This window comes from Zootermopsis nevadensis, unplaced genomic scaffold, assembly GCF_977971745.1.
Source record: "Zootermopsis nevadensis isolate Lab colony 2312 unplaced genomic scaffold, Znev_1.0 Znev_ptg000003l, whole genome shotgun sequence".
Classification (NCBI taxonomy): Eukaryota; Metazoa; Arthropoda; class Insecta; order Blattodea; family Termopsidae; genus Zootermopsis; species Zootermopsis nevadensis.
In genome coordinates, this window is record NW_028259135.1 from 11,398,601 (window position 1) to 11,414,627 (window position 16,027).

The window sequence follows — 16,027 nt, forward strand, 5'->3', positions numbered from 1 at the left end:
GGCTGTGATCGCTTCCTTCCATATCCTTTCCAATTCATCACTCGTAGTATAATTCGATATTACACAGCCCCAGGGTTTTTTTATTTTAACCACAAATAAAGCCAAGAGAAATAAGTTAAAACATGTCATCTCTCCAAATAGCAGTAGCCAAATGACGAGTTCACCGGCAGCCGCTGAAAGTGATACTTGGATCAATTTCATGGTAATGCAGAGAATTCGTTAGTGGCTGGACTACGACAAAGTCTGCAACGTGTTTCGCGCACAGGTAAGAGACGTGATGCAAATCCTCGAGTCCCCTTCTGGAGGGATACTATTGTATTCTTCACCGCATTCAGGCGACAGCTTCTCATCCACATTCTGACCGTCTGCTTCGCGCTAGGCGACGCGCACGACTGACTAACACAATCAGAATGTGTCGCCTAATTGGGGGTCTCAAAGCATCGTCTGACAACTTGCTGTTCCTCAGTGTAAATCCCAAGCACCGAACCCTTGCGCGGTTAACTAGCTCAAATCCACTGATATGTATTACTTTAAGACGTGTATACTGAATGCCCTCTTTTTTTTTAAGAAACGCGTTTAAATTTCTGTTACAAGACACAAATCGTTGAGGCAAAATGTTGAGCACTCCTACCGATATTCGGAAAATCACGGATTTAAATCTCGGTCCCACTCGTGCTGATGATGGAGGCAGTAAGCACTTCTGAAACTTCAATAAACTTCTACCACAATATACGGTTAACAACCCAGTAGATAGCCGTCTTCATCCTATCATTCGATACTGTGCAGTCTAAGCCACTGGCAGCGTTCTCAAATCCAAAATAACAAGATTGGAATGCAATAGGCTACTCTTTGGAGTACACCAATATTCCAAAGGCGTTCCTTAAGCTACAACACGATTGTTCTTTCACTAACGTGATTCTGTGTTGTGTCGTAAGTCAATCATGCACTAATTTTAGTGTTTTCCCTTAGGCCACTCCTGCACTGTGAGCCTAAATTATTGTTACGAAAAACTGCCTTCCATCAGTCAGTTACTCAGATAATTTATTCTGAAATGAAGAACACCTAAAAGGGAACAATTAGTGATAAAAATGGGGAACTTTATAATTGGCACATCCCACCAGATATCAATGGGACAACCAATTTAAGAGGATTGGATGGAGACAGCATGTAGCATGCGTAGAATAGATCAGAAATGCATACAATGTTTTGACTGGAAAATTTGAAGGGATGATACCGCTTAGAAGATCTTGACATTGGATTTATCTGGCTCAGGGTGAGTGATGTTTCTGTAAGAGGTGGGGAATTTATTGAGCAGCTTGGGTACTGTCAGCTGCTTTAGAATGACTACTTAATTACGTGCAGTAACCGCGCGGTCGCTGGGACCGTGGGTTCGAATCCCACTCAAGCCATGGATGGTTGTCTGTGTTGTGCTATCCTATGTACAGGTAGAGGCCTTGCGACGGGCCGATCCCTCATCCAAGGAGTCCTACCGAATGTCTACAGATCAAGCCAACGAAAAAGTTGGGACCCGCAGTGCTCAGGCACTTGAAGAACGGGTCGTTCCTAGTATCCCAGTACTTAATTACGTTAGTTTGTAATATTTATATGTGCATTTCAATTGAGTGTCTCAGCATAGTACGCAAGAGGAATTTGGATATTTCTTGAATTTTGACATTTGTCCAGCTGATATTCCTTCTCATCTGTCTAGAGTAGCATTATGCGAGAACAGTGTCTGGCAGGGTCGCCAATTCCTGCCGTGCTGTAGGTTGAAAGGAGGTTTGTGTAGTCGGTCTGTATACAGAACGCTCTCAGATTTGTTCTCATACAGAAATCATAGGAAAGATTCTGACAAAAAGTGCGTATTGCAGTTTTACAGCACAACATGGATGCAGCGTACGTGGAATATGTGTGGGGCTGCAGAAGAAGTAAGTATTTTGAGTGAAAAATCTAATGGAATTTTTGGTGCACACAAGATATTGATTTACGTGAAGCATGTTTGATCATGTTTCTCACATATATTTTTATGACTTTCGCTGTATATTGATTAATTTAATAAAGATTGCACAAATTGGAAAAATTGTTTAACCTGAAATTCCTCCCCTCTTCCCCAAGTGGAAACAATTTAACATGAAATGGCAGTTAATACGTGGTTTTCTCAGTATTTAAAATCTAGTTCCCTCAGCCTTTGTCTCCCTGTGTCATTAACCGCGCCCACTGAGAGGTTGGTACCCTTTGTGTCTGTCGTCTTGGACCTAGCATTCGTACATCAACGAGAAATGATTTCCAGCTTCTCATTATCGTAACTGCTGTGTCCTACCGATCAGTGAATTATTTCATACAAATTCCTCTTGTGATGAATGTTTTAGAGTGTAATGTCCTGGGTTGCAATACTGTGTAGTGATGTAGGTGGTTACAAATGGGTATTAGGAACCTGCCACCTCCTTCTTCAGTTAGACATGTTTGTGTTGATATGTGATTTAGACAGAAACTCGAAAGGCATTTTTATAAGCCTTGGCATCTTGTACTCTGTGTCGAAATATCTGTGATTTTAATACATTCTAATGCATTTGCTTTCAGTTTAGTTGTGTGTGTTATTGGAGGTCAAAGCATAACTGTGTGAAAATAGTTTATCTGAACTTTGCAGAAGGTTTATCGAAAGTTGCTGAAACAGGTGAGCTTTCATCTTTTATTAATATCAGTATATATTTTAAACCCTCTGGCTCTTCGTGGCAGGGTATCTCGTTTGCCGTTTGTATACGATATTTTCTGGTGTTACGAGACCAGTATGCTACGTGTGTAGACTTCACAGTCTTTGTGACAGAACAGATAATTAAGAAGTTCAGGGCTGGACAAACCCACACATCTGCTCATCTGTAAAGAGTAAAAAAGCCAAGGCCTGGAAGTGAAAAGTATTTGACTCTTTGTGTTAACATTTTGTCATGTTTTATATCTTTGCAGACTTCAAACAGTAAATTTACATCTGACATGGAAAGTGTTACTGATGTGTTTTAAGCATTATGACTAGGAAAAAGATTAATATGGAGTGCACCACGTGAATGAATCGGTGCTTGGTTTCACTTTGTCTGTTTCAACACAGGTAAGATGCCACGAGGTGCCGATAGTAGTGACTTACCTGTTCGAAGCTCAGGTCAGTTGTAATCAGCTGTTTGTCAACGACATGACACTTTCTCTTGTGGGGTGTTTGGGTCCCTAATACTCCCAGAGGATGGTCTGTTATGACCTTTGCTGGCCTCTGCTGACCTTAAACAAATGCGGAGATCGGTGCACCCAGGGGCGTGTGAGTTTATTTTTCGTTTTGGCATTTGGAAGTAGGGATGGACAACATGTATGGATTTATATGTTTTGATACTTTGGTACTGGTATACCTTGTGTATAATTTGACATTTTTTGTGCTGGTAACAAAAGGGCTGGGGTAATTAGCTAAACATTAGTGCGACAATTATTTTTGAAATTTAAACCTTGCATCTCTGACCTCAGGTTCATCTCGAAGTTCTAGTTCTCAGGTCTTCAGTATTGCGAATTTTTGTAGCATTCTGAAAAAGAAGCTACTTCTCTATCCTAAAGCAAAGCTATGTTTAAAAATAAATTTTCTCAGATATTTATCTCGTGGCTCGTGGTAAGTGATGGAAGAGTGGGGGAGGACGCTAGCATTGATCGTGCTGTATTGCGGGACTGTCTATCCGCAGTGCCAGCTGGCCCAATGGCTGGCAGGCGGAAAACGTGCTCATCCCAAAATGTGTTTGTGCATCACTGAAATTTTAGGCAATTATGCGACTTGAAATAACATACATCACACCCAAGCGCACACTCCAACATAAGACAGGACTTTTTATAATAATGACATTGGCTCGAACAGAAACGTTTACATATTTTTAGAAAGGATTATAATTATTTTATTTTATTTGTAACTACAGCACGGATTTGGTTGTTTCATTTTTTAACACTCAAGTATTTATGTATAATGGGTACATTATGGTACAATGTTTATAACATACGAATGGGTGTGTTTGGAAATGTCTGTATAGTCGCATTATAATATTCAAGATATCTAAATACATAGTTTCCACATGAGGTTCTTTACTCCCATGCATTCTGAATGTTTCTAGCTGAACTCTGTTACATCTGTTGATTTTAAACACTTACGTGATAAAATTCTAGCTCGTTTTAAATTTAATTTCAGCCGTCTTCAGGTTATATAGGACGGAATCTAATGTTTCAGCTACTTAATTTAATAGTCTCTATATAAATTGGAACGTATCTATTATATTTTGGAATCTACTTCTCTACTCAGCGTCTGACAGAACTCTGGTCTGATGACCTGCAGACATACGCATGATTTTAAAATTAAGAAGTTTCCAGTTGTAAATTAATTTTAAGAATTGTTTCTTATATGTGAAAAAAGTTTCCCTTAATGTGTTCAGTTTGTAGTTCTGTTTCTTCGAGGAAGTTATTACAGTCATTGGTGATTTTATGTTTCGTGGCATGTATACAAAACCATAATTACATCTCCAGAAAGTCAGCGCGGCTGATACTTCTTGTCAGTTACATGCCTAAACTGGGCTTGCATGTCTACAATTACTGGGCTACTGACTTGAAATGTTTTTAGATAGTATCACGAATCATTGCTTCTAAGATATAATATCTGAGTAACATCTCTTTCGTCCATTTGCTACTACTTAATTAAATTTAGTTAAAAGTCTACTTCATTAACTGAAAAATGTGACTTTAAGGTGAATGATTGATCATTCTATAAACTCATTTCATGGTTTTTTTCTGTTTATATACTAATTTCAAATCCATCATCATCTCCTGTCAGCATTTTATATCTTGTAATATTTTAGAAATTAGATGGGATGATAATTTTTAAGTTGGATAATAAGATTTCCGGAATTTATTCTTCTCCTAAATTTATCACTAAACTGATAGTTTGTAGGTTGTTTCTTGATACTTAAATAGTAAGCATTAATTAATTTATGGTAAACACATTTAAATATTTTATATAGGCTTGACTATATTATTAATTAGTTGCTGATTTTTTTCTCCTGCCTTGCTTATATATATATGTCTACGCCTACTTCTACACTAACTTCTTGAGCTGACTTGTAAGAGAATTTCTTGTTTTTTCCTATATTTATGGTAATTCACGTTTAAAACTTATAATTTAAGCGAAAATGTAGCAGGGGTTGCATCCATTGTTTTAAGTTGTAACCACTTCAAACCGCAACCTTCTAAAAGAATCTGTTTGTGAATAACTCAGCCAGGAATCACCAGGACTTTGACTTCACGCCCAGAGCATGACTTAGATCCAAGCCCTGGGTCACGTTAGTCACTACGAGGGCAACGTGGACAGGGGACTGTACCTCATTATCTTGGACAGTATTATCCACAGTAAGCTGGATAGGACACAGAGGGTAACACCCCCCCAGCCCAGATCTAAGCTCCAGGACGTGGTGAAAACTCGAGCCATGAAAATATCAGCGTCCACCTGCACTTGGGCCAGTACCGCTGAGCTAGACGGCGACATCCCGTCCGTCAGCGCGGACAATACACTGCCGGTCAGGAAACAGTCAGCTGCAGTCTTTTCTGGTTTATCCTTGACCTGCTGCCTCTTGAAATGGATGATGGTAAGTGTGAAAATAGCAAACGTTGCTGTAACATGAGAAATAAAACATTCAGAATAATCCACGTACTGGCAAGAAATTGTTTATCTATAATGGTGATACCATCTGATCAGAACACTCAGTTCGATTTATAGGTTAAAATTATGGTCGAATTTTTGTTAATTATTGTAGTGATCTTAATTAAATCTTTTTTAAGGTATTGTAGATGCGTCATATTGTGAATTAATAGTATTAAAATATTTAATATTTAAAAATAACCGTCAATCACAATAAAATTAAAAGATTAAAATGGTGAATCAATATAAAGGACAAAACATCAGAAGAAAAATCATTAAAAATCCTAAAAAGTAATTCAGTGAAAAGTTTATATATAATACACCAGATGATGGCTATATATAGCCGAAACATGTTGTGTAAGTTCCATATGTAAATCGAGTACTCGATAGGGAACATAATATGATATTTTAATCTTTTAATCTTTTAATTTTATTGTGATTGACGGTTATTTTTAAATATTAAATATTTTAATAAATCTTTTTGTTAAAATTGTCCATGTGGCGCTTAGAAGTAGTGATTGTTCAATTTAATTTATATAATAAAGATACCTATTGCGATAAAATACGTTTCAGATACAGGTATTTGGCTGTTTATTAATTAAATTAGTGCACGTGGACTGTCATTGCAATATGAGAGAGAGAGAGAGAGAGAGATGTCGATCTATTGACGTAATATTTAAAAATGGACAATCCTGTGCCTTCATGCGTTCAAACCTTTTAAGCAAAATATTTTTTAAAGCAAGAGAAATCATATTCTACGGAACAAGAAATGTATTTCAGAATTATAATGCTGTCTTGTTAAATTAGTGCATATACAAGGGGCCCTTGTGACAGCAGATGACAATCAATAAGTTTTCCCTATTGTGGTAGGCCAAAATTAGGTCACCTGTCACGAAATTTCCACTTGGAGAGTCACAGAATTTTCTGCACGCTAGAGCCCGTGAACAGATGCGAGTAACACCAAGGCCTAGTAACAACACAAACTTGAAATTCTGTTGATGAATGTACATTTTCGTACTGAACTTATTAATCAAGAAAGCGTGTATGGTCAGTGCACGTGAAACGCACGAGAGAGACAAATTTAATCGGTAAGTTTTAAGGAAAGATTCTACTTGGAAGACCTAGACATAGAAGGGAGAATAATATTAAAATGGCCTCAAAGAAGTAGGTCGTGACGGCGCGGACTGGATTGAAGGTCCATTCTCGGGCTCCTTTGGACGCGATAATAAATCTTCAAACTGATTAAAACTGATATTGAGGAAACAAGATGGAGTTTTGACGGGAGTCATCGAACTCAGGGCCTGTACAAGTGGCAGTTTCGTATAACCTAAGAAATTGTATCGCTTAGTGACTATCAATTTCTCATAAAGATTCTGTCGCATGCAGTAAATTGGTTAGTTTCAAAGGAGCTTCTATTTTGATCACAGCCAATTGCTGATCCAGACGCTACACAGATTTGCCTGTGTAGATCAGTTCGTTTCGTTTGTGTGCGTGTGTTGGTTGACATGTCTTGCGAAATACTACAGAAAATTGCGAGGCTTGATGAAGTAATTTCGTTGCCCACGGACACCGTCACTCTCCCCGTCATAAACTGACCTGCCAGTAGGTACATAACTCCTGTGACGAGAACAGCGCTGATTTGGTGCTTCAGAAGACCGAACACGCCAATAAGGGCAGACGAGCCCAGAATGATGAGGCACACCATCGCACACGAGATGGACAGATTCTGCATTCCTGCAACACGACGTCATACGTCTAAAACATTGACGAGAAAGTTAAAAGCGCGTTAAATTGAGGGTGGGGGGGGGGTGTTTCCCCTGTAACATTAGGTTCAGAATCGACTGTCTTTTTGTCTCTTATCAAGAATACATAAATCTTATTTAACTCTCTTTTCGTATGCATGCAGAATTAGTCTGTTATCCTGAAGGAAGACAAGAGATTGAAGGTTTCTAAAGACAATTTTGTGACATCAAGACGAAGAAAATTGTACAGTCTGGTCAACTCAAGCGGGATGAGATGAGTGGGACATGTAGAATGTGTCGGGATGATTACAAAATCATCCAAAAGTTTAGTCTAATAACCTGAAGGTAAGCACCAAGTTGGGAGAACAATATTAAAACGGACGTTGAAGACGATAGGTGGAAATAGGGTGTGTTCTGGATTGGCGTGGCTCAGGACAGGGAACAGTGATGGATAGGGGAATAATAAGTCTCACAATTCCATAAAAGATTGAAGTTCTGTAAAGGTTCTGGTGGCAGAAAGAGACCAAGTTTTAACTTATGTCTAAAAGCTTAAGTTGTGAATTATTTTGCTTTATGTTTATTTACAAGTTTAAGTTACATAATTTAAAATGGCTTTTAATCTTTTATATTACAATGAACTTAGCAACTTATTCTTATCCCTACAACTTAAATTATCATTTTTTTAAAAAATTTAAAATGTGTCATTTCTTTTATTTGAAAATATTATAAAACAGTGTCTACAAAACATACGTTTAGACGGACTGACGTAAGTTATACGCGATTTCGATTATGCGGGCAGAGCATTTTACCTTACACCCGCCTCTGTACACTATTGTAGGTTGACAGGCGTACACACACACGTAGGCTACACGTGTTCACACTTCCTTTCAAGCGGAACTTGTCGAGAGTTGACTGCATGAATTATGCATTATCTTTATCAGCGTCACGTGTACGAGCCGTAGTTTGTCTTCAGTGTCTTAGAGAGAACCCCCATTTCTGTCTCCGTGACAATCAAGAAATGGCAATGAGCGACTTCTATGGATTCTCTACGGACTTCAGGAAACGAAATTGAGGAGTGTCTTGTATTAGAACAGATTGTCATGGCGGCTTGCTTAGTTTCGTCTTACAACTCCTTTCCACTTACCATTCCAATTATTCACTGTACAATGAACATGTTTGTGTGGCTTTAACACTTAAAGGACGTCATAGTCACCCACACAGAATATTCACAAGTCGAACTTATGCACGAATGCGTCTGAAACACTCAACATTTTTCGGGGTCCCACTGATTTACGCCGTCAGACTGTACCAGAAGGATTAGTAATATCAAAAGAAAATATTCAGTAGCTAAAACAAAGCAAAAACTGAAGTCTCAAGTTGTAAAATACATATTTCTTCCAGCTTTCGTAAAATAAAATTTACCAATTGACGACGTTCCGCGGATCACCGGCTAATACCACAGTTCAGTCAAACATAATTATCGGATAAAGGAAATTAATTAAATCCCAAAGTTCTGTTATGCTTCTCTCAGTCACTCCTTGTAGCAGTTGATATTTTAATTAAAAGTGTCAGCGGTCTTCCAGAAATCACGCCGAAATGTCGACAGCCGGATATGACTACAGTGTAAACAAAGTAATGTGACGTTTTGACGGGCGAGCACTGTAGTCTGACGCAGACGTTCGGCGTTCGCCGTTCGGTTCAATTACTTTCTACGTCACTGGAATGATTCCCTGAGCGTCAACAGATTGAAAGCTTTCCCCGTGCTCTCTCTCGTCTCCACCTTCCGTCTCATTTATAAAATAAAATACAGAGCGAGACGAATGAAAAATGTCTTCTTATTATTTATTATTATTAAGTGTTCTGTCTTACGACAGGTCCATTGCTCTGCCCAAACAGAGCTCTTAAGTTGTCCCTATTCTCTGCTAGAGTTGGTAAATTTGGAATTATGTTCCGAAGGGGCTCCGACTATTATAGTACCTCAATCTGTGGTCATTGATCGTCTCACCCCTGTGTTACTTCTGTCTTCTTATATTTATCGAACAGCGTTCGTAAGTCAGAACGTCCAGTAGACTGTATTTTATAGCTGGCGCCTTCACAATAGACAACCCTAATGACGTCTTTTCCTTGAGATGCCTTACTCAGCTTCTCTGTGTAAAAGTAATTGCATGTCTGAGTAACGATTTGTTCGTCTTGATTACCAAACTTCTTGGTACAGTCATAGTCTTAATCTGGAGGTCTCGACTTCAATTTTCATCCCGCAGGTCGGCTATTCTGACTGAGGGCCATCGTAGTTTTTTTTTTCAGACCTACCAGTCAAATGTCTTGCGAGACCTTCCTTTAAAATATCATGATTTCGTCAAGTAAATCCTTTATAATCATACTTCCAATCGAAGTTCTGGGATATAACGTATTCAGTTGATTGATTTATCTTTATAAATCGACGCTTGTTCAACCGTTCTGTTACAAGATAACTCCAGCTGTTAACGTAGGCATTATCATGTGCTTTAGCCGAGTTCTTCTGTTTTCCATGTCAATATCATTCCACCACTGCTTCATATTAACTCATGTATCATGTGGGGGTTGGACAAAGGGTCCGTTAGCTGCCGAATTTCCACAGACATACACCCCACAGCAACAGTGATACATCACCACGCGTATAAAATCTTTTCGTGATCACCTGTGTAGAATTCAGGTTAGGAACGTGTGGAGCTATACCTCCACCACCGTATGTTTGCATTGCGTGGTGCTAAGTTAAGTACAAGGGACAACTTGAACTTTACTTTCTCTCTCTAGATTTCTTGTACGGTTTCCTTAGTTTCTTCGCCTCTGGATTGGTTCGTGGGAGAGGGTAATTGTTTTTTTATGGTGCAAAATCTACCCATGTCCAGAGCTGTTTGTTTGGTTGCTTGGTTAAGTGAACTCTGCGTTTATACGTTTCTATGGTCATAAATCATAGAAAACTAGTAAACGGGAATACTGAATGTAATAACAAATAAGGTGGATAATTCCTTAAGTTCACTTTACTTGAAGACAAACCCCGTGATAAGAAAGGGAGGATCGAATTTGAATCCGGATTGATCCACTTAAGTGGATTTTTTTTTCTAAATGGAATTTAGGTAATCAGAATACAAAGTCCCAGTATCCCCAGTATGTTCCAATTATAGTTGCTAGTTAGTTCCCCGTTAAATTTAACGAAAATTGCAACCACGATTACTCTTGAACTTGAACACGTTTTCCAGATGAAATCACCGAACGTTCTGACGTCTTCCTCGTCTGTTTTTCTGCCTCTCCGATCCTGCCTGGGCAAAATGGCTGCTCTCACGCGGATCGAAGGCGCCTGCATCTCGGCAACCCTCTACACGTGACTGCTCCATAAGGTATTTGACGATCATGTATCAACTGCAATTATTACATTGAAATGGGATAAGAAGTTGTTTTGGAGATTAAGTAGGTGTGATGCAGAAGAAAATGTTGGTCGTCCCTGGATTCGTATGGAAGAACATATCGATTACATTCGACCGATATGAACAGAATTTTAATTCGCCCGGAAATTTTCCTTGACGATCCCCAACCAAAACTCTCGACACAAATGTTCTTATCATGTAGAACAAAGTTTGTGTAATGTCTAACGACGCGTTACGTAATCTCCAACTCCCACCACATAACGTGTTACTGCCCATAAACATGTCTCAAGCTACTGCCTTTAATCATAAAATGATGTATAGATCGTCTGACGGTAATATCATGTACACAGCGCTTTCAGAGTAACCAGCTCCATGACGCAGAATTCTCGTAGAGAAGAGATATTTGGTAAGCCGGTCAAGAAATTCCCTTCCTTTTGTGGGGCCCTAAAATTCCTTTTCGTGTTCACTGTAACCCAACACTGGTCCCCATCCTGAGCCACATGAATCCAGCACACACACTCACAGCTTTAATTAAGATCTGTTTTAATATTATCTACCTGTCTGTGTTTACGTATTCCAAGTTATAACTTTCCTCCGTCTTTTTATGTCTTGTCTCTCTCATGCATTTTTTTATTTAAATTTAGAAATAGCAGACAATTTGGTGATGAGTACAATTATTTATCTTCTAATTATGTAATTTTCTCCATTCTCCCGACTTCTTCTCGCTTAGATAACAAATTCTCAACATTCTTTTCTCAGACACATTAAGTCCATGTTTCTCCGGTACAGTAAGGGACAAGATTTTACACTGAAATAAAACACTTGATAAAATTATGTACGAGTTAAATGAACTTGAACGCTGTAATGGAGAGCGTGTGCTTCATAAAACACTGAACATCTTCTGACTCGGTCGTGTTTCTAAATTCCTCTGAGTGCGTTAATATGGATATTAATGGGCCTATTCCAAAATTAAATAATTTTGATGGCCTTGGTAATGTCGAACATCCAGCTTTAATAGTAGGCCATGTTGTGTGGTCGTCTTCATTTCGAACGGCGCCAGAGGGCTCCATGATCATCGACACTTCCAGCCAGAGATGTTCACTTGGCTAAACAATCCGTGCGACAGACAGGCTACTTACGATGTTGCCAGACTGTCCTTGCCTCCTCGCCCCTGGTAATGTCCGTGTCCAGATAATTGTGGCACCGTGTCCGAGTGAACCCGGCTCTCAGCAGGAGCCTTATCTGTTCCTCTGCAAGCAGAGAGAAAAGAGTCACATATTACGTCACCTTTGACCTCTCTTCATACCAACGCGTTCTTATGAAGTCACTTTTATTTGCATGTTTGGTGATTTTTTAAAGTGGAATTATCAGATAGTCTATGGATAGGTAGTTGGTTATTTAACGACGCTGTATGAGCCTACGAGGGATTAAGTGACAGGAAACTGGGAGAAATTTCATAATGAAGAGCTTCGTAATTAGCAGCCTCCGCAAAACAAGACAGAAATTGAGAACAAGTCAAGGAAGTTGAGACGAACGAGGCATGTAGCACGCATGGTACGTCATAAATGCGTAGAATTTTGGTTGGAAAACGTGGAAGGGAAAATGCCACTTCAAAGACCTAGGCGTAGATGGGAGGATAAAAAAAACTGGATCGAAAATAAGGTGTTACTGTATAGAGTGGATCAATCTGGCTCAGGTAAGAACGGATGGCAGACATTTTTGGACGCGGTTCCGTAACTCCTGGTTCTCTAGAAGGCGTGAAACGTCGTGACTATCTGAGCGACTGTCAGCTTCTAAACAAGAATTCTGTGGCAAGCAGATTGTTTCAACTGAGACGTGTATTTGTCGTCGGATTATTTGAGAGGATGACTGCGCTTAATGAACGTAAAAGGATTAGGATCGTGGCTTATTTCAGGGCACTATCCAGATATTTTCCTGGAGTGACTGAAGAAAACCACCAAGACCGCAACCGGCATAATCGTTGTGCCTGCCGGAATTTGAACCGGATTCCTTCCAAATATAAGTCAAAAGCAGAATTGCTGCAGTCGAATAGTTCAATTCATCAGAATACATCGAAAATAGTTCTACGTACCAGGTTCGTCTCATTACGTACATCGAAAGTAGTTACTTGCACCTGTTTTGCATGTTTGGCTGCAACTCGTAGATTCCTTTCTTTTTTCCGAGATCTCTGCGTCTCGTCATTTAGCTATTAAACTCTAATTGTGGTGCACTGCGGGCGAAGTTGGGTTCTGACTGGTACGACACCACATGGAAGCATGTCTTTTGCCCTTGGAGAACGCTGACGTAATAAATTATGGACCGTAATAACACACTTCCTCGCCTTTCTACATAAATTCTAAACTTCGGAGCAAAACAAAAAACAAAAAATATTCTGAAAGTTTGTAATGGACGGAAAAACATATTCTTCGACATTTTCCGTCATCCCCCGCCCCCCATCTGTCGGTAGGGGGAGGAGTTCGGACGCTAACTCTGCTTCCGTCATCAGGTAAAAATTGTTGTTTCCTTCTGAAAGTTCGGGGATTGAGGTCAACTCTTTTCTGATGTCCCTAGGGATTAGGTTTTATATTTTATGATTTATCGCTGTCTGTGGAATACACTGAGACCATTCAGTGACGTATTCCTGTCGAGAAGCTGATTGGTTTTAGTTGGATTTCTCAGTCAGTCATTTGCCACTTCGTCTGTTCTTTGCTATATTTAATAACTCACTTCCCGTTTAACCCATAAAATTGAAACGCCCTCGTTAAGTACTGTGCTCCGACTTATTTAAATTAAAGAGAAATTAATCCAGGGTTGCCACCACATAACCCTCTATTCCCCTAGAACAAAACCCACGTAAGAAAATTCCGCGATACGATCTATCTTGCTTTGTATTGATCTTGGTGTCTGTTTAAGAGAACAAATGGGTAGATCAGAGACTTAAATATCTGATTTCCGGTGACGCCCTTAAAAGATTGAAGCTGGTTTCAGCAACTAGAGGAATGTTGGTAGAATTCCATGTTCTGAATCAACCCTTTAAAAACCAACTTCTAATATTTAATAATTCATTCCGTACCTCAAAACACATCACATCATTTAACGATCATTAGTTAATGATATTTAGTTAAATAATCAATGTTTATTCTAACAATCTTGCGAGACCCATAAATACACTCTGTGGGAAAAATTCATAGTTATGATTTTTAAAGCAGGTGGTACATATAGTTACCACGAGGCTTTAAAGAGCGTACTAGGAATCGGGTCTTACAGGACTCTGGCTTATTTCTTTAACGTCGCTGTTTCAGTTGATTAAATCATGCAACAGAGTAAAATCAATAAGAAATTAAATAATCGAGAATTATATTAACCCTTTGAAACTCTAAGAGAGAGAGAAATAGGAAGGATGTGAAAAGAGTAGAAGCAACGAGAAAATTGGTGGGGGAGAAAGAACATCTTATAGTTAGAAGGCTCCCAGGCAATGCCCACTCGTCCTTCTGGTAAGGATAATGCAAGAGTGAGGGGCGATAATTAGTGAGAGTTTAATAACAGAGACGGCGGAATTCTGATTTGTTTGTTAGTTAGTGAACGTTTAATCTGTAATTTGGGAAGTTAATTAAGTAATCTAGTGACCTGCGCAATAAGCAGATAAATTTTGATGAAATCATGCAGCGCGGAAGCTGATAATCATCGCAGTGAATTAACTTACCAGTGAGGGACACACACAGTGTCCATATTCCTCCATGCATCGGGATAAGGAATACGGCCGCCTCGTCGTCAGTTTCCTCACTGCGAGGCGTCACACTGGTGACCGCGGTCTTCACCGGCTTCTTCCTGCTAGGGACTTTCCTCAGGCCCTCCTCGTTCGTGTAAACAATCCTACCGACCTGCCCATCCAAGATCCACTCCAGGACCCATCTCACATGACTTGCGTTCTTCTGCCTCGCTGCAATGTCGTCCAGTTTACTGCGGTCCCAGGTCACGTGTTCCCAGTGATCGGTCATAATAGCGCCACATAACATCGCCGTCGCGACGCTAGTGAGTACAAGCGTCCCCATGAGGAACCAGACGCTTGGTTGCATTCTACATTGGCTTTGGTTCGATTCCATATGCAAGCGATTTCTTACTTAACTTATTCACTCATGAAAAAGATGTAAAGTCCGAAAGAAATGTTACATCGCTTCGTGTTGCTAAGCTACCGACATGGCTTCTAGTACCACGACAGTTCACGACTCTATAATTTACAAGAATAAGTTATTTCTTAAGTTTTTTTTTTGGACGGTTTTGTCGACTGAAATATATTATTTTTAATCACATACCTCACTGTGTATTCGAAATTCGTTTCCAAGTCTGGTTTATATCCATTTTAAGGATAGTGAAACTCTCACATTTATAAAATTCATGACGATATAATGCTAATATATGTCATTATTATTCTCCGCTCTACGCAACGTGCGTTTATGACGTGAAGAAAATAACACTTAAGAGTAATTCTAAAACAAATATCGGCTTGAATACCAAGAAAATTAAAAGTTCTCTGCTATTATAGATTCCTGTAACAATTTTACGTGAATATATGACATCACACTTATGAACTTTTCTTTTTACGTTTTTAAAATAAATGTAATTTTCAATTTCCTTTTTAATTCCCGTTTCACTTTCACCTGAAGTTTTGTTATGTTTCTTTCATTTTTTTTAGTTATATTTTAAGAGGTATGTCACTTGGCTTTGTTAGCCATAACAAGAAATTTGTCGTATCTTATTACTGAAGTAATTTCTTTCTACGTTTAGACTTTGCTCTGTTACGTCACGAGTCTTCCAAATATTGTTACTGAAAAAGTGACACAAATCAAAATATTTGAAACGATTTATATAAATTCTTCTTCTTCATTCGTTTCAACTGACTCGATTACACTAAACTGTCTTATTCTTGCCTGTTCGTATAGTTTTTAATTTTGACTGCCTGTTATTGTATGGAGACGTTTAACGCGACCGGACGACGCCTCAGAGCCCTTTCACGGGGGCGTCACATTACACTGATGGCGTCCCGTTACTAAGTGGCGGGATACTGAGGAACTGGTTTGGAGCTGGAGGGTTGCAGAGTTGAGGAGTGGGGTGGGGATCACTGCGCAGGGGTGTTTGCTACCCCTAATCGAACGAAGCGACTGGCGACTGTTCAACTTCCCGGA

The 16,027-nt window shown here is 39.3% G+C and overlaps 1 protein-coding gene across 1 annotated transcript; it reads right to left on the minus strand.

The window, feature by feature from the left end:
* Positions 1 to 3,888: 3,888 nt before the first annotated feature.
* On the minus strand, positions 3,889 to 15,979 carry LOC110838286 (uncharacterized). Its single transcript, XM_087342523.1, has 4 exons — positions 14,548 to 15,979; positions 11,984 to 12,094; positions 7,295 to 7,432; positions 3,889 to 5,670 (listed from the first exon to the last, which is right to left on the minus strand). The coding sequence occupies exons 1-4, from the start codon at positions 14,945 to 14,947 to the stop codon at positions 5,351 to 5,353; spliced, it is 969 nt and encodes a 322-aa protein (XP_087198649.1). The 5' UTR covers positions 14,948 to 15,979; the 3' UTR covers positions 3,889 to 5,350.
* Between the last annotated feature and the right edge of the window lie 48 nt (positions 15,980 to 16,027).

Excerpts from the sequence above, each read along its gene's own strand:
- LOC110838286 (XM_087342523.1), bottom strand. The coding sequence starts at position 14,947 with ATGGAATCGAACCAAAGCCAATGTAGAATGCAACCAAGCGTCTGGTTC. Across the intron at positions 12,095-14,547 it reads ACTGTGTGTGTCCCTCACTG|AGGAACAGATAAGGCTCCTG; the intron begins GTAAGTTAATTC and ends CTCTGCTTGCAG. Across the intron at positions 7,433-11,983 it reads AAGGACAGTCTGGCAACATC|GAATGCAGAATCTGTCCATC; the intron begins GTAAGTAGCCTG and ends GTCGTGTTGCAG.